Source organism: Abramis brama (assembly GCF_963993115.1).
Source record: "Abramis brama genome assembly, chromosome: 1".
NCBI lineage: Eukaryota > Metazoa > Chordata > Actinopteri > Cypriniformes > Leuciscidae > Abramis > Abramis brama.
This window is the reverse complement of record NC_139963.1, coordinates 43491168-43516323: the sequence shown is the minus strand read 5'-3', so window position 1 is coordinate 43516323 and position 25156 is coordinate 43491168. Positions and strand designations below refer to the sequence as shown.

Here is a 25156-nt window from a genome sequence, read left to right as displayed (position 1 = left end):
TATTGAAAATAGCAGAGGGCCTAACACAGATCCTTGTGGCACTCCATAATTTACTGATGTTGACTTGGATGCTTCCCCGTTTAAATAGACAAAATGGTAACAGTCTGATAGGTATGATCTAAACCATCTTAATGCCTGTCCCTGAATACCAGACTAATTTTGTAGTATTTTTGATCTGTAGTGTTTTTAGCGAGACAAACTGTCTTTCCACGTGATTCTAAAGACCTCTAAATGAGTTTTCCATTTGCACCCTAGATTGCGAGTTTCTCTCTTGAGAGCAAGAGTAATACTGTTGAACCATGGCGCAATACTTTTCTCTCTAACCTTTTTTTAATCTGAAGGGTACAATTTATAATGTACTAGTGCCCATACAGCCAGCCAAGTTTTTCATTTTTATAATCAAGTTCATAATTTAAAAAAAGAATAATATAATATATTTACTGTAACAAAGTTTCTGTAAAGTTCCTATATGAGATTTTCCATCTCAATACACATGCAACAAATTTACCGCATTATGCTTCCAGTAGGTGGAGTCTCTTGACTGAAGCCCTTCAGCTGACTTGAGGGATTATTCGGTACATGCTTTCGGATTTACAAATTGAGATTGTTTTTCCATTGGCCATGGCTGTGACGTCCAAATCAATTATCTCTGATTTAACACTTCTTGTCTGAGATGCCTGCAGAAACCCAGCAAGATTTCTGTCTGTTGATTGGTGCTAAACTCGACAGCAGTGCGTTTAGGTTGGTCAAACATCTTCATATGGAAAAAAGATGTCAGCTACAATAATGTAAGCTTGTAAAAGCATCAAAAGCGTCAGCATTATTTCCTCATGAAAAGCGGACGCCAACAGCCAAACAAAAGCAAATTTCAAAGCTCAAATTTCATTAAGATTTTTCAAATACATGAGCACACATGCAGAGAGAGAGAGAGAGAGAGAGAGAGAGAGAGAGAGAGAGAGAGAGAGAGAGAGAGAGAGAGAGAGAGAGAGAGAGAGAGAGAGAGAGAGAGAGAGAGAGAGAGAGAGAGAGAGAAGGCAGCCTTTAAAGAGAAAATCCTTGTGACTCACACACTTTCTGTTCGTCTCTCTGAAGATATTTATAGATCTGCTCGCAGGGACCATGGTTCCATATAGATTTACTAGAATCAAAAGCCAGAGGGTGAAGCTATAAAAATTTGTTCACAAAAACATCCCTCAGGGTTGAACATCCAGGCATGCTGAATTTCATTTTTCTTCTTCAACTACTTTAAATCTGTAACTTAAGCTAGTTAAGTTACTAACTAAAGTTAGTTACACTGATAGATAGATAGATAGATAGATAGATAGATAGATAGATAGATAGATAGATAGATAGATAGATAGATAGATAGATAGATAGATAGATAGATAGATAGATAGATAGATAGATAGATAGATAGATAGATAGATAAACTATAAAGATCCTTTTGTGGGATAGAAAGATTCCTTGGATATTTAAGGTTCTTCATGGAACCATCGATTCCAATAAAGAACCTTTATTTTTAAGAGTGTACTACTTGACACCACAGGTAACAACAGAGTAAAATGACACGGTGATAAACTATTTCACATAACAGTTCTTTAATAGAATTTTTCTAAAGTTTTTTTAATATGAATATAAATGTAAAAATATAAATAACTAATATTTACATCACATAGTTTGACACAGAATACAGATTTTGGCATTTGTTGCCTCCAGCTTAAGAGAAAAAGCATTCTGGAGAATGCAAGGGTGGCGAAAACACGCTCTCAGAACTAGAGAGGTAGATTTACTCTTTCTCATTCTAAAAATATGAAACAGTAGAACAGTTATTCATTCACGACTCACTCATTCACAACAACTTTGCCACTTTCAACATGAAACAAGAGCAAGTTTAAAGAACAAAACCGCATGGACAGGGTTGTGTTTCTCGTAAGCCTTAGTAGATCGTAGAACAATTGCCACCAATGGTCTCTACGATCAACTTAACTCACGATGCTTTTGAGAAACGCAGCCTAGGTTAGTACATTGGGGGTACAGATGTGGATTTAAGTACAACAGAAGACTGTAAGGTGATAAATGAAGCTAAGTATATATACTTAATATATGGTCCCAATATGTTTGATTGTGCATTCCACACATAGCCGTGACATTCTGCTCACGTCTCTTCCATGAAATTGCACAACTCTGTAAATGTGTTCACCCTCTATAAACCTCCCTCCTCTCCAGCTCTTTTAAAAGGGCTGAAGAAAAGCTGAAAACTGGAGGAAATCATGCAAACAACTACTTCCAGATATGCATGGAAACGATCACATAGGAAGGCCAAAAATCTGTATTATTAAAAAAAAGAACATTTTACGTTTGAGTATATTTTCAGATATCAAACCACAAACTGCACAGCTCTTGTTTCAGCGCTTTTGCAAAATGATGTTTTAAAGATGATCAGATATTTTTCCTGAAAAACAAAGCAAAAAAAGATATTGAATTTCTTTCTTTATGGGGGGGGGGGACCTTGATTTGATCATGTAAACAGCTATCTTGGATTACTGGCTTTCCATGATACAATCAGACGCTCCATTAGGATCAGTCACAGATATCATCTCATCTGGTCCTTTTCCCACTTAAACACCAACTTCATCCCTGATTTAGCCTGATTCTAGTCTGCTTTTTCCCATGCTGCAGTTAAGAGCATTGTGAACAGTGTTTAAAATGCGGTCGGAAACTCCATTCGCTGCTTTTAGCACGCTGTAGAAAAACACAAGAAGGCAATATATTTTTGTAAAGGGACAAAAACCACATTATGGTGTGAAGCTAGTAAAAATGCTAAAGGAGGCAAAGGCAGCTTTAAAGCACGTACATCGGTCAACAAAAAGGCACTGTGTTTATCCCTAGCCATGTGGTCAGACGTCACTGTTAAAAATCAAACCCATCTGGACGTGCCCCAAGTGCAACCGCTGAGTTGCATGCCATGCGCACACATTCAGTCCAAAAACGTATGTTTTTAGTTACAATAAGCTTAGCCTCAAACTTTACATGTCTATTTAAATCACAAACGAGATCTCGTTCGTATCTCAAAATGTCTTTAGAGATGAGATTAAACGGAGGGCAAATGGAGAAAAAGACCCAGTAAGCTCACGTGTTTTCTCAACAATGTCTCAAACAGTGCTCAGATTTGCCATTAAAAGTCAGAGTTCCCAATATTAACACAAATCGTTTTCATGCAAGAGCAAGTTAGTTCAGATATCCAGTTTAATTTTATAGCTCTAAACTCCTACAGTATGTGAACAATTGTCTCAATTTGTGTCTATTTTTATTTCTCTAAAGCTTTTATTTCTCCAAGGCTGATACTTAAACACGACTGAGGAATTCATTAAATCTCCTGAGCTATGAAAGAGTGATCAATCTTCCTCTGGGCTCAGACAAGTCCGAGCATGTGCTAATAACCAAATGCTTCAAAAACTGCCTTTTTCCAAGCACTCAAGGTTGTAAATCCTCTCTCTTTCTCGATTTCTTTTCTTTCTCTTATGCACAAGCATTCTCAAATTCACTCCTCAACATGGTCAAAACATCTCAATCGATGCGCTTTCTGTGAAAGTAAAAGGGTATTAACCTCTGAATTGGTATGGATTTCTGTCCGTCTCCAAATGTTATTCTTCACACAGAGTTTCCCATGATTTATAGGACTTTTGAAGGCTAAACTCTTTCCAAAAAGGAAAATTCTCTCATCATTTACTTATCCTCATGTGCTTCCAAATCGGTATGACTTTCCATCTGCTGTGGAACATAAAAGAAGATATTTTGAGAAATGTGTCAGTGTTTTTTTTTTTGTTCTTACAAAAAAAGTGTTGTTTTGGACCCCACTGAGTTTCAAAATATCTTCTTTTGTCTTCCACAGAAAGAAAAAAAAAGTATGTCATACAGGTTTGGAAGGACATGAGGGTAAGTGAATGATGAAAGAATATTCATTTTTAATTCATTATCTGTTACCCACAATGTGCCAAATGATCAAGGCAGAGTAAATAAGCGGTATTCCCATTGTGAAAACGGATGTAAGCTCCAGCCTTTGTGGGTTCTGACCAGGTCAAGGTGACGACATATTTATGCGTGTTGTTTTTGGGAGTGAGGAGAACATGATAGAATAGCTGAGTTTGAGTTTTAAAGCTGGCACTGGAAAAGGAAAAGAGAGACCGAGGGGTGAAACAGAGCTAAGGTACTGTACCATGCTAAGTCCTAACGCTTGCTCAAGGCACTGGAACAATAACAAAAACTTTACACACACTTTTTGTGTACCCTTGTGGCATGTTTTTTTTCCCCCCTATAATACTGCACATCTGTCTGACAGGAAATTAATTTTCTATTCAGGCTATCTCAGAACAAAAGGGCCTTAGGCTTGCTTGCCTTTCTCTGAACCGTGTCGTTATAAAATTCCTCTGCAGTTGTTTTTCCGAATACCGACTATATGAGGTCCATGAAGAGTCCTGAATTTGCCAGATAGAATCACACACACACACATACACATACACAATCCAATGCAAAATTCCTTCAACACATTGTACACTGTGTAAAAATCCCGATAAATCAATCTCGGATCTTTATGTCCTTAATATCAATTGCTGCACCCTTGCCCTAAATCATTAGCGGCTACGATTGACAGAGGGCTGACAGCGAAAGAGGCCGAGCAGGTGTCTTGTCTCTCTAGTAGTCCATCCTGCACACATATTCCACACACACACACACACACACACACACACACACACAGAGAGACGGACGGACGCATTCTCGACCTCTCCGGTCCGCGTTCTCTTCCTATCCTGATCCGCAGCTGCCGGTTCTAGCCAGCAGACGCAGGTTCAAGTTCCACTCCGTGAAAAAGCTTACGCATTGCTACGGTGTCACTGGACGGGCGAATGACGTGCGACGGTGACGGAGGTGAACTCCTCTTTCGACGCGGTGTCCGGTTCCCACCGCTGGCCCACTTCTCCGCTCGTCACAGGAATGCAGGAGACTGACAGCGGCGTTGACGGCAGCAGTGGCTCCAGGAATGGCTCGCAGTTAGTGTTAAGTGTCCTGTGTGTGTGTGTGTGTGTGCATGCGGGGATGTACGTCCTCTTCCAGGGTTGTTTTGATACCAGACACCTGCTGAGCAACGGTAAACTGTGTGCGTGACTCCGGTGAACCTTCATGCCTCCGGCCTTTTCCGTGGGATACTCTGAGAGGGCCTGTCCTCGGCCACCTGAGCGGACAAGAATCTTGTTAAAAATAAAAATAAAGGTCTATTTTCCCGGTCACTGTTTTCGGATGCTCTCACAGGGGGCACTGTTCAGAGCTGAAAGAACCTCCTTCCTTCTTTTTCCTGCGCTTCTTCTTATGGGCCGTCCAGCAAGCGGTCGCCATCAGCACCAGGATCAGCCCCGCGATCAGCAGGAACACGGACACCACCTTGGTCTGCGGGAGATCGTTATACGTGTACGTCACCCCGGTCCCGGCAACTCCAATCACCAACGAGATGATCCCGAAGGGAAAGATGCAGCGGTACCAGGACTTCTCCATCCCTCCCGTGGCTTGCGAGAGCCTTTCTAGGGATGAAAGGACCTCTGGGACTTTGGGTCCTCCTTCTTGTGACTGTCCCTCCAGGGTTGGGGCTGTTGTTGTCTGCGGCTGGCAGGTGAAGTGCCCAGGGGTGCATCCCATCTTAAAGCCAGGATGCAGGAAACACAACAACAAGGATGCGCTCAAGAGAGGAAACGCAATTTATGGATGTGAAGATCCTCTCACAACGTCTGTGTGTTTGTCAGTGGCACGGTGCTCTGCCTCTCGAGCCCCGCAGCAGCACGTTGAACACACGCGCAGACAGAATGAGCACTGCTATATATGAGGCCAGAAGGAGGGGTGGAGTCAAGCGGCAGCCCGGAGAATCTGATTAGCTGCAGCTGCACTCTGACGTAACAGGCCATAGTATGAGACTGGGCAGCGGAGAGCAAACAGGAAGGAGGAGGGGGAGGAGGGGTGGAGTTAACCATTCCAGCACTGTTCACTAAAATCCACCCACTCCTTCTCCATTCTCTTGCTGCGACTTGCTTGTAAGAGAACGAGTGCATGGAGGGGATGACAGTGTAATTGGATGGGAATGGGACTATTTAAGTGCTCATTTAATAAGGAGATTATTTTACACAGAAATACAGCCCGACAGCATGGCAAAACGCACGCCGGCTAATATCTGATGGATTCAGAGACTCCGTTCGCGCACGTTCTGCTGCGCACCCACGCACTTTTGGCCTCCCACTCCGCACTAACACAAAACACTGCCAAATGCTTGATGGGGGGGCTCTGAACGGATGTCCATTTTTAATCCTACCGAGTCTATTCCCTGTCACGGATTGTGCACTGGAGGAAGAATCAATTTGAGCGAGGGAGTGGGAGAGATCGTATGCGTCCATGGCAATGCCAGTGCAATTTATCAACCAGTCTCGTCTCTCACGTGAATTAATTTTGGCCATGAACAGGGAGGCAATGCGGACAGACAATGAGGTGTGAAGATTCGTGCTTTGTGCTTGCGACGGCGACAACAATGGGAGACCCGCACCAGTCACACACCTCTTTTTGGGTAATTTGCATTGGTTAAAAAAAAATCAATCTGCTTTTTATATGTCCCTAATACCACATCCTAACCAGAACATTTCCAAGGAGAATTAATTTGTCAGTCCACATTAAAAGCAGAGATTCAGCACATCATGGTACAAACAACCAATCAGAAATTACTTAAACAGGATTTTCGATTCACTGTGGGTGCCAATACGCGACTCCACAGAAATCAAAACCAAGCAACTGAAAATATTCTAGTTATCAGATTAATATGGAAATGCATCACTTATTTCTTTTATCTCATTGTGCCTGGTTAGTTTTCCTGTCACTCAAACTGACAAGCTTGATACTGTTTGAGCTCCAGTAACCGGGGTGCGCAAAATTGGCTCCCTTTTATCAAATGAGATGGGTTTTGAATCGAATTGGATACAACACACAAGAAGTAACTCTGGAGTTTGTGGAGTTCAAATTGGAATGACAGGAAGAGGAATTTACTAAATTCTAGGAAATGAAGGGTTCTTCCACCCTGGTCAACAAAGGTTATTTCTGTCTTTCTGTCTTTCTGTCTGTCTGTCTGTCTGTCTATTTTGAATTCCAATTCTGCATTCTGTTTGCTATTCCCTTCATTCAAATTCAGGAATTAATTCAGGAATTAATTCAGAAATTAGAATGCAACCCTGACAGGAACGAGCAATAGCACGCAAAGTATATATTGTCTGTCTTCCCACATGCTGTGCATTGTGTCTAAAAACACCCACCTTATTGATCAAATGACATTTAAAGGATCAATCTCTGATCACCATGTCTGTTTTACTCAGACATGACTGATGCCGTCCACTGCAAAACCCCTTCCTTATGGCATCAACTGAGGACAACAAATCCTGAAAAGCCCCAAATGACCACTTATCAAATACACTCGAGATGAGTTCACTAAATAAGGAATGGATCCAAGCCTCTCTTTTATACACAACCAAATATTACGTCTAATAAGACTGACATTCGTAATAAGTGGTTCCCGCTCGGTTTATCCCACTGAGTGAGGTGAAATCGAAGGAGGAGCATAAACACAGAGTTAACTGATGTCTGGTGACTCAGCCCCACGCCAGCACGGACATACTGAGGGAGAAAACAAGACGTAGGAGAGAAAGAGAGAGACGGGGTGGGAAAGATGGATAATATAGAGAGGGGGTGGCGAATGAGTTAGAGCGCTGAAGGATCGCATTAAATAATGCTTTGCTCCTCTTAGATAGTGGCATGCTGTTCATTTACTGCTATGATAATATTGTTGGTTTATGTTGTAAGATGTTTTGGATAAAGCCCTCCATGTAAATGTACGACATACAATCATTTCAGCTCATCAGTAAGTTGTTAAAATGAAGGGGAAACACATTTACAGTAATATACTCACTGTCTTTTTATGTCAGTCAGTCGTAATCGAGTCCTGTGCCAGTGTCAGATATTGAGGCCTTGAGCAAAACCATAAGTTCCTCCACCTAAAAGTACAATTCAGAAACTTTAAAGCTCAATTAACAAACTTCCATCATGAATAATTAATGCAGGTTCACTAAAATACAACCTAACCTCCCATTTAGTACTGTACTGTTAATGCATTTCCAGTGCATTTTTACAAAAATCTTCTTTGTAAATCAACAGTATGCAATCTATACGTAGACTTCAAGTGGAAAATATTCCTGCACTAGCATCTTCTACAGGAGATTTGTCTCAAGATGTCCACAAGATCCACTGAAGAGACATAAAAGGCACAAAAGCCTTTTGAATGTGTGCCAAAGTGACAATTTAACGATGACAAATTGAATGTGTGCCAAAGTGACAATGACATTTGAAGATTTATGTCTATGGGTGGACACGTATTTTTAGGATTACTGTATGCTACTTCACAGGACCTTTCACACTAATATTGCTTTTCCAAGGAAGGTTTGATGATATTCCTAGGAAGCTAGACATGAATGTTATTACTGGACTTACATGGAAATGTTTCTGTAAACCTGAGAATTCGTGCTCCGACATTTCAATGATCTTAAATAGCTCACACAGAACCTTTTCCCTCCTGACATCACTATTTCTTCTGTTCATTATTATTCCTTCCTTTCTCAAAGCATTATACAATGAGGAAGACCCCCGGGGGCTGCGCTGAATGAAGACTCGTGTGAACGAGTAAGCAGCTGGATAAACTGCAGGGAGAAAAAAAAAAAAAATTTTATTGACATGGTTTGTGCAAGAAATGAGCCCTTTAAAGCTGTTGGAAAGGCAAATGTAACGCAGGCCGAATGTTTTAAAGTCAAGAGCAGATTAGCCCTTCACACTGCAATATGCCATATGGGTTCAAGAGCTGAATCTGATGCATTTGTAATAATTTTGGCAAATATGCTTCAAATAATATTCTTCACAGAAGGCAGCCATGCTGTCAAATGGGAACAAATTCTGTCATCGTGTATTCGTCCACATGACGTTTCAAATCTGCATGATTTTCTTCTGAGGAACACAAAAGATATCTGGATGAATGTCTAACCTGATCTTTTCCATTCAACAAAGTCATGAAGCAAAAAAGCACACCAATAAAAGTCCATAGTGACGGACAGAAGTATTTTAAGTAAGTGTTGAATTATTTTGTATAATAATTGTGCTAAATTACAATTATATTTTCTGTATCACTACAAAAATACTTCAAATCCAGTGCATGTGACTTGTAGGTGAAAGTCACATCTAAATGAATCACTACTTTCACTACTTTTTAGAAAAGACATGTGGCAACATCATTGGTCTTCTCTTATTTCATGAGCAATCGTCAGTGACGTCATTCTCTTTCATTGTATGGGAAAAAAAGCAGGAGGTTCTCCGCCCGCCTGACATTTCCTTTTGTGTTTCATGGAAGAATGGAAGATGGTGAATAAATGTTGACAGTTTGAGTGAACTTAAAGGGAAAGTTCACTGAAAAATTTAAACTGTCATCATTTACTCACCCTCAAGTTGTTCCAAACCTTTATGAATTTCTTTCTTCTGCTGAACACAAAAGATTGACTTCCATAGTATTTTTTTTTTTTTTTTCATCTGATGGAAGTCAATTGTTTGGTTACCAACATTCTTCAAAATATCTTCTTTTGTCTTCAGCAGAAGAAATAAAGAAACTTTAAATAAAATAAAATATAAAAAATCTACTTTTTTTCAGCTACAACATTTTTCTTTTTCATTTAGATTACCTTGATATACTAAAATAACCAAAACTGAAAATAAAAAAATTATAAAAACAATATATATATATATATATATATATATATATATATATATATATATATATATATATATATTAAAAACTAATAAAAATAACAAAAAACTAATTCAAAATTGTAACAAAAATAAAACAGTATCTCAGTGATACTAAAATAACACTGGCTACAATGAAGCGATGACTACCAGTTGGTGATTGGCTCTTATTTTGAAGGCGGGACTTCCTTTACTAGAGATGCCATATTGCGCATTGTAGTTTCTCCTGATTTAAAGTAAAACCAGTGCACCGTCTTAGTATATACAATCTTTAGGTGCGTCCCAATTTGCATACTTTGTTTTAAAAATAGTGAGTAGTGTGTACACACTGAAAATGAAAATGGGTGTGCCATGTTGGATGAAAAAATAACCTTATAAAAGTTCATACTCTAGACGGTAGAGTACATAAGTGCATAGAGTATAATGCGTCATTTGGGACACAACTTTTGATTCCTATATCGTTTCATGTTAGCACCAAAATAAGGCATAAAAACACATCTTGCGTACAATATTTGGTAACTTAAAAACTTTTGCAACCATCTTGGATTTATGTTCACAGAGATGCATTCTGGGATTGCTTTCTCTGTGAAGGATACATGAAAACTGAGGCGCCATCTTAAAGTCGGCATGAAACGGAGGATGTGAGAGTCTTCTTTTCCCTATTGAGGCGTATATCTGAGTGAAACGGCCTCTCGAACAAGAACAAATGTAGGGCGGGGCTTGGTTTTGTCGTAGGGAATTGATTGGATGGTTATGGTTTGCTATTGGTTGATCTCATGTGAGTGACAGTTTGCCCCGCCCTCACGCCAGTTAAACACATCATCATCATGAAAAAAAGAGACAAGGTGTCATGATGGCTTTAAAAGTGTCGTCACAAAGTGAACGTGTCCTGGTTGAACTCACTCATGCACTCATCTGTTGTTTTTCTCCTTTTTTGTCTTTCTTTTCCCCACGATGGAAGTATCAGTCCCTTGAACGCGTTCCCGTGTGAGTCAGTGACATCAGCGTGGAGTGGGCGTGGGCTGGAGGAGGACGCCCACCCGTGAACCCAGCGCCACCTGTCTCCCAGTCTGGAACAGCTTGAGCCTCCTGTCTGTGGGCCACCGTCCCCCAACGGGCCCCATGGAACCTCTCAAACACTCATTTTCACATGCTCAGCATGAATCGGACATAAATAAACCTATTTAGCACTCTAAAAATGAGGTTTAGGACTGTTTGTTGTGCATAAATGAATATCCCAAGCATAAATACTTACCGCAGGCGATCCTCGTGGTGAGTTGCACGTATCATGACCGGAACGAGGCATGTTCGATTTATTAATCCTATGATCTATTGATCGCCTCAGTAGGTTGGCGGCGGTGCCCCTGACAGCTTTGTGCTCCTCGGGCTGTGTGAAAACCATGTGGGACTCTAAAAAGTGAGATGAAATCAATGAGAAGTGTACCTTCTTTGTTCTCCACTTCTGGTGACTAAGAGGTTTGAACAGTCAGAGATTAACTAACAATCATCCCAATCAATTACACAAACCACTGGCATGTTTTGACATTTAATCAACTTACCGGGTGGAAAAGTACTCGCTGTGACTAATGCACTGCATCTCTTCTGGCAGAATTTCATAAATATATTGATATTCTTTTGGAGAACTATGCTGCGTCCCAATTCGCATAATATCCATTCTATGTATTATTCAAAATTAGACTTAGTAGTTGCCACCCAAATGACGCACTATTCACTGTAAAAAAAAAGTAGCTGCCTTAAAAAAGTACAATCAAGTTGGATGTTTAAGTCATTTCACCTTCATCTTGTTTATCTTTTAAAAAAAAATTGAAAATGACTTATTTTGATGAGTTAAAGTAATGTAAAAACATATGTTGTCATAACTTACTGATATTTTTTAGTGTATGCTATGCACTATAGTCAACCATGTAGTGTATGAATTTTATAAGGTTATTTTGTCATTCACTGTCGGAGTCTGATGCCCCTCCCCTCCAACATTACACACTTTGTTTTTTCCGTTAATTAAGTGCGTCATCCGTGTATTTAAAGTGTACTTTTTCAGTGTTTTCAGTGTGAACACACTACTCGCATTATTTCTACTACAAAACATCATAGAATAGTGCATAAGTAGTAGCCTGGAAAAACCCAGACAAACTTCCGGCAAATTTAGATTTGCTCTGCAAGTAGTCTGGCAAAGAGCCCATTCAAGCCGATTTCTAATCCGTCCAAATCGAGGCACCAATCAGAAACGTTGAGGCGGGCTTTACACGATGACGATCGCTCTGATTGGTTTTAGGTCTATCCAATTGCACCCAGAGGCATTTGAGCGACGTCCGTTGGTGACGCCCCTTTTGGAAATGAGCTTTGCCAGACCATAACTCAGTTACTACTGAAAATGGTCTGGTTTTAACCAGGCTACATAAGTAGGTGAATTGGGGCGCAACCAGTGTGTCCCAAATCTTAGTATGTTGAAATGAGTATTCCAAAAGATACCGGATGGATGGTCTACTTTTTCCGGTTAAAATCCTAAGTGTAGATCCGTGCAACTGTAATGGCTAATATTGCCCACAACCCATTGCCCGTTGGGCGAGGATTTGATTAGAACTACAAGCACGAATAAAAAGTGTTAAAAACTACAAACATGGCAGACGTGCGAGTCCGACGGTTGGGTAGAGAGGTTTAGATAAAGGGGTTTGAGTGATTAATTATCAGTATCTAAACTGACGAAAATATATTTATCCAAGGTTATCTACATTATATTTCATATGCAGCAGCATTGTAAACTTTTGTAAAGATACGTTTAGTCATTAACTTTTAAATGCATCAGGTAACACTTTACAATAGGGTTCATTTTTTTAACATTAGTTAATGTATTAACTAACATAACAATGAGCAATACATTTGTTACAGTATTTATTAATCTTTGTTAATGTCAGTTAATAAAAATACAGCTGTTTGTTCATGTTAGTTCACAGTGCATTAACTAATGTTAACAAATCCAACCTTTGGTTTTAATGACAGGATTAGTAAATGTTGAAATTAATATTAACTAAGATTAATACATGCTTAAGAAGTATTGTTCATTCTTAATTCATGTTAACGAAGGTAGTTAACTAATGAACCTAACTTAATGAATCAACGTGCGACTACGATAGGAAATTAAATTAAATTGAATGTTGAGGATTTGAACTGTTACAAGATGATTGACAGGGCAATTTAAACGGTGACAGGATGATGCAAGAAACTAAGCGACAGATGCAGTAATGATGAAGTAGCCTACGTCCCAAAGCATGCATACTCTTCTGCTGCACACTCAAAAGTATGTACTTTTCTTCACAGAAATAGTACATACTTTTAGGGCATAGTATAAGTAGGTGAACTGGGATGCAGCACAAGTCACCACCACAAGTTTAAGAGGGCATTTGGCTCAATTGTTATTTATTTTATTTAACTTGATACTTTGACTTTGTTCAGAAAGGCAGCAAAAATGAGCTTTTATTGGCTGTATCGGACTCAGTTTGTACTCTGAAAAGCAAAACAAAATACTGAAATAAAATGCTGAAATAAAATAAATGGAATGTGATTTTTACAAACATCTCAAAATAAGTCTTGAAATAAAATACTAGGTAACACTTTAGTTTAGGGTTCAATTTTACTATGAACTAGTTGCTTATTAGCATGCATATTACTAGGATATTGGCTGTTTATTAGTACTAATAAAGCACATATTAATGCCTTATTCTACATTACCATATTCTACATCCCTTAATCCACCCAATACCTAAACGTAACAGCCTTACTAACTATTAATAAGCAGTGATTAGGTGTTTATTGAGGCAAAAGTTGTTGTTAGTTAACAGTGAGAACTGGACCCTAATCTAAAGTGTGACCAAATACTACAATAAAATAAAATAAAAATACATGGAATCTGATTCTTACAGACATCTATATGTGGTTTGAGATCACATTAAACATATTTTAAAAAATACATTTCAGTCTTTTTTTCTTGTCAATTTGAGTCTTAATGTGATTCTGAGGTAATTCACAAAGAGCGGGAGTGGCATTCATTATGTTTTGAAACGTAAAATCAAATATGATCTTTAGGACTAACAAGATTTCAAACATAATTGTCAAATATACTATTACTAATTACTAAAACAACTACTAATTGGAAAACGTACTTGACTAGTGGACCTTTAAAGGAATATACCTGGTACAATAGAAGTTAAGCTCAACGGACACATCTACAATAACATTTACTCACAATGGACGTCTATGTGTAAGACACTGCACCAGGATAAACATTAAAATACACACAGATTCAGAAAAATGCCACAAAATATAAAATAAAAACAATCTGATTGTTTTACAAATGTCTATATCTGCTTCAAAGTCACATTATACAGATTTTTAGAACACATGATTCTAATGTTATACAATTAGAGCAGTAGTGGCATTCATTACATTTTGAATGGTGAATGAGTAAATCATTTCTGACACGTCATATAACAACACCGCTGTGAGACGTCACGACGGACATGAACATAAGCAAGATTTGGGGTTTTTGCTCTCGTCTTTCCACAATAACAGCCACTCTCATAGTCACTATGGCAACTGGTGTAGATACAGATATTGACCGCACTGTCTGAAGCAACAGAGGTAGTTTCTTTTATTACCTGCAAAATTACAGGGTCAGAAGTCAGACCTACAGATCATATTTGATTGGTTGCATTGTGATCAAAGCCTTTGAAACCAGTTAGTTAAAGGGAAAGTACTGCTGTGTTACTTTCAACTTCGAATGTCTGAATTTCCTACTTGGAAAAAAAAAGCGATGACAACGCTTAAAGTCAAATGAAATGAATTTTGAATGATTGCAGCAAAAGTGTTTTGTTTTTTCCATTAACTGTAATAAAAACTCCTCTAAAATATTAAATATGATCAACACACCCCCTGAAGGTAAGCATCAGAATCTTAGCAATGTTGCCAAGTCGTGCTGTTCTTTTAACTGTTTATTTATCAATGAATCCTGAAAAAAGTATCACAGGTTGCAAAAAATATTAAGCAGCACAACTGTTTCCAACATTATCAATATCAAATCATTATATAAGAATGATTTCTGAAGGATCATGTGACACTGAAGATTGGAGTAATAATGCTGAAAATTCAGCTTTGATCGCAGGAATAAATTACATTTTAAAGTATATTAAAATAGAAATGTTCACAATATTACTGTTTTTGTATATATATTTTTGATGAAATAAATGTTTCCAAAATAATGTGTCCAAACTTTTGATCGGTTTACGTAGACACAAATGAAAAAAAAGAGGTGATTTAGACACTTTATAGATCGAAAAACACATTTTTGAATGGACGATGGGGCTCGGGAATGTCTAGACATCCATTATAAGTGCATTACAGCATAAACACAATCATTGTTTTCTTTTATAAACTGAGGGATGAGTCTAAATTACTTTCAGCCCTAACAGACGTCATGCCACAGATGCTGTCAATAAAGACTCTGGAAGACGTTCAGGACAGCATTCAGGACACATCACCCTCTGCTGGCAAAACACAACACCACAGGCCTCACGAGAACGCACGGTATTAGTGTTCAAAACATGCCGGTGGTTTGGCACGTCGAGGCTCACGGTAATGAATTCAAACAGGAAGAACTCCTCAGAGAGCCAAATAAACTTCTGCTGCAGTGATAGACGATAATATGCGGGATGGAGGAGTATGACATGAAATGAAATTCTGACTCATGGATCATGAGAGCCGTCAGCTGGAAGCTTTATTCGTGTTTCTTAACAGCAGCTGCACTCGCTCATCACGTCTCCAGTCATGTGACGGATCACAAAAAACACTTTGTTTGACATCCGAGGCAAACGCACAACAGCGAACACGCTCTCTCAGAATAAGAGACCTGGAGAACAGTTTGGTGTGGAATACTTTCCAGCTGTGCTTTGTAGAATTCAGTGAACTAACCCTGAAATACAATCTTGTTTTTGCTCAATCTCACTCCGAATCCAAAACCAGTGACGGGAACTGAACGCCTCCCTCCGCCAGAAGCGAGTAGAGACCACGCAGAGCCACGGCACTGGGTCGCTCGACACCGGAACGAGCGTCCCAGACAGACACAAGGTTATCGGACATCGCCTAAAAAAAAACACGTGCTTAGTACAATACAGGTTGTTTCAAAGCAGCTTTACAGTGACAAACAATCAATTCTGCTGTAAAGAGGCTCTAAAAAGACAATATTATTCAGCTGAAATCAGTTCAACGTTGATTCAGTTCAATAACCGTGTAAAGTTCATCAATTATTATGAAATGAGTTCAATTCAGATATAAAGCAGCTCTACAGAAAACAACAGTGTCGATATTTAACAATATGATGCCTTATAAGACACCTTTTTTCGGCCAAATGAAGAAAAAGGGTCTCTCTTGAATATAAGAAGGCGAGATCTCGAAATGATTTGAAACCTTCTGAAGACGAATGGCCTGCTGAAGTTGTTCTACTCTGAGCCTTCGGCGTTCCAGCTCTCTGAGTTCATTCTCACTGGTGTAGGACAGGATGGGCGGCAGACAGGAACGATCTGAGTCACCCCATTCACCTCTCCTCCGGATGGGACACAAAGCTCCAGAGCTCCTCTTATCCCACCTCTCCCAGTCTGAGAAACACAAGGCAGTTTTGCACTGGATTTAGATCTACGTCCAGGTTATCAACCCATATAATCCAGATCAAGCTGTGTGAACGGAATTCACAACTGAACAGCAAAATCTGTGATAATATCATTTCTTAATAATATTCTAATGATACCAAATGAAATTGGTATAAGGCAAATCACTGAAAATGAGCAAGCGTCGAAATGACATTAATTGCTTTCCCAAGAAGCGAGAACATGGGAACTCTGGTACATGGATCCCTTCGGAGTCAGGGGATTTCTATGGGTTTGTGGCTGATGAATTTTCAAAATGATGAACCATGTGTGAGGCTTGTTGATGTGTTACCCGTTAAATCCAGAGGGAGCACTTCAAACTTCATGAGAAAAAAGATAACAGCTAACAACATTGAGAAAGGGCAAAACATTGAAAATGAGAAAGTGTCGACATTACATTAATTGCTTTCCAAAGAAGCGAGAACATGGGAACTGTGGTACATGGATCCCTTCAGAGTTGGGGGATTTCTATGGGGTTGTGGCTGATAAAGTTTCAAAATGATGAACCATGTGTGAGGCTTGTTGATGTGTTACCCGTTAAATCCAGAGGGAGCACTTCAAACTTCATGAGAAAAAAGATAACAGCTAACAACATTGAGAAAGGGGATGGGAGCTTTGACTTTAAAGAAAGTTTTTGATCACTGCAAATACCATGTGAACACTGTTGTGTTCATGAGAAGAAATGTACATTGTTGTGTTATGTGTTGTGAGAACAGAAATGAAAAGAGAAACGAAGATGGATGAAGTTTGCTAGTCCTGTGTCGTGTGCTTCTTTGCATATAAAGTAGACCGGGGCTAGTTGTCACAAAAACTACAATTACACAAATGTGTGGTTTTTCTAGCACTGGTTTTGTATGTTGGTTTTGAACGCCAGAATGTTCTTAAATTTAAATATGTGTTTATACTTAAGTAAAATTACAAAATAACCATATTTTGTAATATCTGTCTGTTTTATTGTTTACAAAAAAACAATAAAAACACACTGACATATTCAATCAAGAGTCAACTTTACAATAAAGGCAGATTTGAACTGTCTTCTATGATTTGAAGAATTGTTCATAAATGTCAAGTAGGGTCAAGTTTTTGCATGTGCCAAATAAAATGATAATTAAATAATATTATAATTAAAACATTTACAAATAGTTTAATATAATAATTCATTATAATTTAATATCAATATTAGAATTTATATTAATAAGAAAATACAAATAAATACATATAGTTCAAATATTCTAATAAATATTAAAAATTCTAACAAATTTAAATAAAATTTTATCAGAAAAATTGTAGTTTCTGTTGGTAAAAACAATGGTTTCATATTTCTGTATGTCACCTTTTGCTGTTTCATGAATTGTTCATAATTGTTTAACACTATTTTGGCCATTAAATAGCCTACATTTGTGACAATTTACCTTAAATTTACCTTGTTGTCACAAAAGGTCAGTGTGCGTTAAATGAAGTGTATAAAATTAAATATTTTACATTCATTTTGTAAATTGACATCATCAGTTAAGCAGGTGCTTTTATTCAAAGTGTCATACAAATGAGTAACAACACAAGAAACAAACTCTGCTCATGAACCCTGACCTGAAAATGACACAAAAAGCTTGGGCAACTGGAGAGAGATTGTGAAGTACCTTTCTTCTGCTGATCAGCACATGTTAGAAGATCTGCCGTTATTCTCTCCAAACCCTCCAGCATCCGCAAGGACTCATATTCTCTCTCATGCGACGTCCCTGTGACACACACACATACACACTTCACTTGATCTCCATCTACGGTACTCCAAATGAGCAGCCCGCCTGTGAAACATCCTGTGACTCAGAGGAATAAAGAGTAGATGACAGTGTTTTCCTTGGACCGATTCTTATTGTCCAGATGCTCATTTCTCAGCCCCCTTCTTCCTCCCACACACTTCTGTCTTCCTGCAGCCCTCCATCTATCTGCCCTACCTGAGTCTGAGTGTGTGAAGCAGTGTGTCAGGTCAAGACAGCGCTGTGAAAGCACGTCCAGCTCTGCTGTGATATCAGCAGGACATCTGGAAGGCCATTCGGATGGAAACTGATACAGCAGCAGGTCAAGAACATACAACAACAACATAATATTTGACCATAACAAAAGAAAGGGAGAGAAAAAGATGACAGAGTTTTACGTTTATCCCTCAAAGCTTCATTTTTAAATGGTCGAATTAAATACGCCATCTATCCTGACAAGGCCTTTTGAACAAATAGCAAGTAGAAAAGAGTGGTGAAGGGATGACGTATTTTTCTAGGCCAAAACCCAGAAACAGAAACTGCCGGTTCCATTGTCCCGAAGTCAATGGGATTTTTGAATTTGTTTTTGGTTAAATGCTTGAAAAAAGGTCTGTGGTGTGTTCAAGATATTTTCACGGTTTACCCTCCTGTGATTTTTTGTCTTGTTAAAGGCGGTTGCTAACAAGTGGCTAAATGGGACTACAGAGGTTGTCGGAGACATTAAAGCAGGGCTATGCAGTTTAGGGAATTTTTTTCGCTGTATTCTCGCTTTTTGCTCGCATGTTTCTTTCTAGAGCTCCCCCTACAGCTTCGGAATAGATATTTGACAACACTGTCGAAAAACTCGTTGGCGACTCTCAGATACCAGAGGCTATAGATCAACGACATCAAAGCAGATGGGACATTCTTTAAAACGTCTTCATTCGGGTTCGAACAGCGTGAGGGAGCTCAATAATGACAGAATTTTAGCAGATTTTTTTTTGCCGTAAAGCAATTCGTTACATCGCGAGACCTGATATCACGCGACCCGCCGGCCCAAAGTTGCAAGGGTGGTTTTTCGGCTCACAGGCGCTTGGGTGGTGCGAGACGACCACCATTCAACCTGAAAAAAGTCATATAACTATTCCAATGACTCCGAAGCTGTTCGGTTAAGGTAAAAAAGTTACTTAGTTCACCTTTAAAGGTAGGGTAGGCAATTTTCGGAGCGGCTAGCGATAGCGAGCTAGCTTTGAAAACATACCTTCAGAGCATCTACAAAGACACACCTCTCCTTCAAAACACATGAACGCCTACAACAGGGAGCAAACAAAAGCGTCACAAGAGACGCCGTTAAACTAAATTCATTACTCAAAGCACATTACATTAAAATAATAATGAACATAAAACAACTGACAGAGCTCTTACTTGTACCACCTGACTGCTGCAGACTCATTTCGGCATTGATAGTGTTGACATTGAAATGCATAATTCGAGTCACACGAACAGCTCAGAGTACAACGTCCCGCAACATGAGCTCATTATTTTGGTTCAGGAGGAACTATAAAAGGCGGCTGCTGTTTCGGTTGCGCTGCTCTGTGACTGACGTCTGTCTAACTCTGCATAGCATGAAACGCGCTGATGCCGAGTGATGTCTGCGCGAGCAGGTGCGCGGAGGTATGGAAAAACATACGTTGACAAGCAAGTAGGTTATCCCTCAAAGCTTCATAAAATGTTCGTCCAATCATTGCATTTGGTCCGAATGGATGAACATTTTATGGTCCTAAGCCTTACACAGATGATATACTGTATATACATGCATTGTTTGCTTTCACAGCCTCGTTGTGTTTATAATTGCGCTCTTGCAAACTATTATGCCTCGAACTTTCAGTGAAAATGTTTTCAAACAAAGACTGAAAGACAATGATGGTGACGTTGAAGTCACGTGACCGTGGTGTAGTTTGTTTATAGCATTTAGCTTTTGACTTCTACCGACTGTATTTACACTTCAAAAATTCATAAAAGTTGTGTTCATTTGTGAAGATTTTCACATTGAACAAAACATGTAAGTTTTGTTGATCACAGAGCTTATTTTCTGCAACAATACAAAAGCCAATGGATAAATCCTATTGTTTATTTTTTGAGGGAACCAGGGTGGCCTACAAAAACACGTCATCCCTGCACCACTCTATAGTGTGCAGTTTAGTCCTAGATCAGGATTAAAACCCACCAACAGGAGACACGATGATTGCATGGATGCATTGATAATGTCTGATCATATGCAACAGGTCAGAAGTGACTTGAGGTCAGAGGATTGATCTGAAGGATACAGTTGCCCGCAGTCTCTCTGTAAACTGAGTTCTCTCTGGTACTGGCTTTGATTGCTGGGTTAACACTTTTTTCCACAATCTGAAAGAACACTCACACTTAAAAAAACAAACAAAAAAACAAACAGTTTTTTTTCCCTTCACTATAATAATTGTGATTTAATATTTTGCATATATTCATTTATTATCATTTGATATAAAGAAATATTCTGGGTTGACTTCAAGTAAATCTTCTTTTAAGGAAAAATCTTGGTTAAAGTAATGCATGTGCAATGGAAGTCAAAGGGGCAAGGTGTTTACATGAAGTACTTCTTTAAAATGTGTTACTTGAGTTATTATGATGCTTTCTAAATTATCATTTGGCTCTATAACTACTGTTATATGCAGTTATTAGTCACTCACTGATGATATTTGTGTTCAGATGTTTCTCTGTGTAAAAGGTTCAGTTCTCATTGTGTGAAATGTACAAGATTTACCTGCTTTAAATCTTCACATTATATGATGTTTCACTGGCAAGGTTAGCAAGAGATTTTTCTTACACTAGTCTCATATTAACATGTCTAATGCTTAAGTCTTGTTGCTTTACTTTCACAACATTATTTTAAGGTTTACTGCGTGGCTCTGTTTACTTCCATTGTACTGTGGCATGGTTTTAAAAAATGAGTCATTCAAATCAATATTATGCCACAAATACTGCTGATAGCGCTTAGCTTGTATTGAACCCAAAATAGTTAAAAGACAATATTAGACTGACCGGATCTGTTTTGTTCTTTGTGCTCGCCAGACTGGTAACAAAGGAGATGATATCCTACAGCAACAAAGACAAGCAAGCTACATTTGATGGAAAAAATATGTAATATGTGACTCTGGACCACAAAACCAGTCACATGTTGCACAGGTATATTTGTGGGCAATAGCAAAAAATACATTGTATGGGTCAAAATCTTCAATTTTTCTTTTATGCCAAAAATCATTCAAATATTAGGCTAAGTAAAGATCAAGTTCCATGAAGATATTTTGTAAATTTCCTACCGTAAATATATATAAAAAAAATATTTTTGTGAGTGGATGCAGCAAAATAGCAAACATAAATGGACAACTTTAAAGGTCATTTTCTCAATGTTTAGATTTTTTTGCACCCTCAGATTCCAGATTTTCAAATAGTCATATCTCGGCCAAATATTGTCCTATCCTAACAAACCATACATCACTGGAAAGCTTATTTATTCAACTCTCAGATGATGTATACATCTCAATTTCAAAAAATTGACCCTTGTGACTGGTTTTGTGGGTATAATATATATATATATATATATATATATATATATATATATATATATATATATATATATATATATAATAGCCTACATATACAATACCATTGAAACTTTTGGGGTGGGAAGGATTTTAAAGTTTTTGAAAGAAGTCGGTTCTGCTCACCAAGTAAAAACAGTAATATTGTGAAATATTACAAAAAATTGTATCATATGTTTTCTATTTGAATATATAGTATATAAGTAATTCATTCCTGTGATCAAAGCTGAATTTTCAGCATCATTTCTCCAGTCTTCAGTGTCACATGATCCTTCAGAAATCATTCTGATATGATTTGATGCTCAAGAAACATTTCTGATTATAATCAATGTTGAAAACAGTTTGCTTCTTTATATTTTAGTGGAAACATACATTTCAGGATTCTTTGATGAATAGAACGTTTTTAAAATAGAAATCTTTTGTAACATTATAACTGTCTTTTCTGTCACTTTTGATCTTTTTAATGTGTCCTTTCTGGATGAAAATAATAATTTCTTAATTTCTTTCATACTGACCCCAAACCTTTGAAAGGTAGTGTACGTATTCTATTAAAGATATATTTCATATTTGGCCGCAACAAAGATGAATATCTGATCACATACATACCATTGTGCATTCTGCATATTTCCTGTTGTGAACTTCCCATCTCGGCAGGACACAGATGGGGAAGACTCTTCAGCATTTGTGGCTTTGACACACATCTTCTGCTGGGATGCTGGGATCACTGGAGCGCTCTTCGGGACTGATGGCCTTCCTTTGAACACTGGATGACCATTCGGTCCCTTCCGAAGCAGAACGGCCCTGTGGGTCACGTCCCCTCCGGCTGCTCCTCTGTGATGATTGGGTTTTTTGCACGTCTCTGAAGGGGGGAAAGATTTCACTGGTTTCCTTTTATCTTCTTCTTTAACAGTAACATTTGTTTTGCTCTCATTGGGCTGTTTTCTTCGGTTGCTGTCAGAGTGAAGTTCTTTATGAGCCTCAGATGTGTTGCGGATTTTCAGTGCTTTTTTTAAAACCTGCTCCAACAATTCAATTTCTGCTTTTTCTTCAGCTGGAATATCTGTTTTAGAAAGCAGAGATAAAGATATATTGTGTAATACAGTATATAACATGGGATTATATGACAAATAAAGACAGATAAATAAATGATTTTCCTCTGACCATCTTTAGTAGCGATGGCTGTGGCAGTTTCCAGTTCACTGGCTTCTGTCACGCGTGTTCTCCTGCACAAATATGACATAAGTGAACTTTTTACACTCTCTATTTCAAGACAGGTAGGGCACATTGGGGCTAAAGGCGCACCGGGGTAAAAGTCGCCTTTGATTTTATTTTCGTCTAAACCACTAGATGGCACAAAAACCTGCCGAAGCACTTTCCAAAACATCTGCTTTTCAAAGTGCACGTGGAAATTTGTCTGATCCTTGACGTGAACATTTTTAAAATGTTGTAGATTTAAGGAGCAAATGAGAATCTCTAAAATTATTGAATCAATTTTAAGACAAAGGTCTTGTTAATGATTTTCAGGTTTGTTCAAGCTAATTAAAGCAACAGTTTTTCAATAACAGAAGAATATGTAAAAGTATGGTATTTGGGGTAAAAGGCACAATAATTAACATGATAATAAAGAGTTGGCTGACTTTTCCATTTGTTGACATGACATGGTTAGATTCAGATGGTAAAAAATCATAGATTAAGTTGGGTGTCCACCAAACCATCATATTTAAAAATATGATATTAATCATATCATATAATAAAATATAACTTATTGTTACTAATGTAAATTTATATTACATTATTATGGGATCTCCTTCAATGCTTTCGGAATCTTTACTTTTTAAAATAATTTTGTAATTTTTATATTAACAATAACATATTTTAATTAAAGTATATTTACTGAACAAAAATAAATTAATTCATTCATCAAGATAAACAGAAAATAGTACAAACTTTGCTAAAGTGTTTGTTTTGGACACTATTAAAAACATTATATTATTTTAGCCTTTTACCCTGTGCTGGTTTTACCCCGTGTTTGGGGTAAAAGGCCCCCCTTGCCGCCTCATACATTTATACGATTTTTAAACTAAATAAACCACTTTTATGATTTATTTTCACCAAAATTTGTTGCTCCATAAACGTTCAATACAAACATATATTTTTTCTGCAATCATACACTATGGGAGAAGTGAAAAGCACATTTTTCTTAAGGTGTGCCTTTAGCCCCTTGGTTCCCTATGCCATAACAACAAGAAGCACCAGTTAAAGGGACAGTTCACCCAAAAAAAATATTCTGTCATCATTTACTCACCATCAAGTTGTTCCAAACCTGTATGCATTTCTTTCTTCTGCTGAACACATAGTATGTAACACAATAATATGGAAGTCAATGGGGTCCATCAACTGTTTGGTTACAAACATCATTCAAAATATCTTCTTTTGAGATCAACATAAGAAAGGATATCATACAGGTTTGGAACAACATGAGGATGAGTAAATGATGACAGAATTTTTTTTTTTTTGGTGAACTAACCCTTTAAATACCTTACATTGAGCGCAATATCTTCTTGCACTGCTTGATGTTTTCAGTGAGTCTTGATTCTTCAGCTTTGCACATCTTGACAGCTTCTTCAACAGCATGAAGAGACATGCTCGATATCTGAGAAAATACACAAGAACTGTAAGCCTAGAGCAACTGTACTGTGTATAGGAGACAATATAGATGTGACAATGTTTTTAAACAAAAAGATTTTAGGTTAAAATGAATATGCATGCAAGCATGCAAGTTATAGATGCTACAGTTATACATTTACACATGCACAAATATTTCAGGTGACACTAAGTTCATTAAAACATTAAGTTCAGGCATCAAACAGCCAGTTATTATAATGCACATTGCGTACTAAAGAGTGCGTACTTAAGTACGTTCAATCAGTAAACCTATACATGCGGTCAATATGTGTGTGAATATTCAAGACTCTTATCATCATGATTCAAGTTACCCGCCCGGAAGCGCAGGTTGGTGTCTAAAAACACAGCTTTCACTTTGCTTTATCCATCATTTGTGTACCTTCAGCTCGTCGAGGGATTTAAATCAATCGTATGTAACTCAGACTGTCAACATAATGTCAGACAAACAAAGAAAATTCGGCGTCAAACTTCCGAGCTCAGCGCGACTTCTCACAAACGCCCGCTCGTCTCAAATATCGCGAGACTT

The 25156-nt window shown here is 38.1% G+C and overlaps 3 protein-coding genes across 8 annotated transcripts in view; all 3 read right to left on the bottom strand.

Annotated features, from left to right (window-relative positions):
• ccnf (cyclin F) overlaps positions 1-10810 on the bottom strand; it is a 38231-nt gene extending 27421 nt beyond the window's left edge. Inside the window, exons 1-2 of one of the 4 annotated variants that reach the window (XM_084121744.1) lie at positions 10765-10810; positions 7988-8072 (exon numbers count right to left, since the gene is read on the bottom strand). In XM_084121744.1, the coding sequence (XP_083977870.1) occupies position 7988 (1 nt within the window). In that variant the 5' untranslated portion in view covers positions 7989-8072; positions 10765-10810. Of the gene's footprint in view, positions 1-508; positions 730-1071; positions 1107-7987; positions 8073-8565; positions 8619-10764 lie in introns of those variants that run through there. The other 3 variants (XM_084121743.1, XM_084121745.1, XM_084121746.1) reach the window with 3 other exon arrangements.
• On the bottom strand, positions 1582-5821 carry LOC311088439 (transmembrane protein 100). The gene has a single exon (XM_084122526.1). It carries the CDS (start codon positions 5686-5688, stop codon positions 5302-5304), a length of 387 nt encoding a protein of 128 aa, XP_083978652.1. The 5' UTR covers positions 5689-5821; the 3' UTR covers positions 1582-5301.
• A 6-nt stretch (positions 10811-10816) lies between the features above and the next one.
• Positions 10817-25156, bottom strand: tedc2 (tubulin epsilon and delta complex 2). Of its 3 annotated transcripts, XM_084122216.1 has the most exons (11): positions 24942-25156; positions 24489-24598; positions 23107-23168; positions 22552-23005; positions 21386-21439; positions 20635-20713; positions 18527-18635; positions 18212-18310; positions 16339-16526; positions 15844-16014; positions 11134-11271 (listed from the first exon to the last, which is right to left on the bottom strand). In XM_084122216.1, the coding sequence occupies exons 2-10, from the start codon at positions 24587-24589 to the stop codon at positions 15874-15876; spliced, it is 1287 nt and encodes a 428-aa protein (XP_083978342.1). In that variant the 5' UTR covers positions 24590-24598; positions 24942-25156; the 3' UTR covers positions 11134-11271; positions 15844-15873. The 3 variants fall into 3 exon arrangements, with proteins under 3 accessions (XP_083978343.1, XP_083978342.1, XP_083978341.1); XM_084122215.1 differs by lacking the exon at positions 11134-11271 and having other exon boundaries at positions 13671-16014; XM_084122217.1 differs by lacking the exons at positions 15844-16014; positions 16339-16526 and having other exon boundaries at positions 10817-11271.

Excerpts from the sequence above, each read along its gene's own strand:
- LOC311088439 (XM_084122526.1), bottom strand. The coding sequence starts at position 5,688 with ATGGGATGCACCCCTGGGCACTTCACCTGCCAGCCGCAGACAACAACA.
- tedc2 (XM_084122216.1), bottom strand. The coding sequence starts at position 24,589 with ATGTCTCTTCATGCTGTTGAAGAAGCTGTCAAGATGTGCAAAGCTGAA. Across the intron at positions 20,714-21,385 it reads CAAAGAACAAAACAGATCCG|ATTGTGGAAAAAAGTGTTAA; the intron begins GTCAGTCTAATA and ends GTGTTCTTTCAG. Across the intron at positions 18,636-20,634 it reads CAGAGAGACTGCGGGCAACT|TTTCCATCCGAATGGCCTTC; the intron begins GTATCCTTCAGA and ends CTGCTGTATCAG.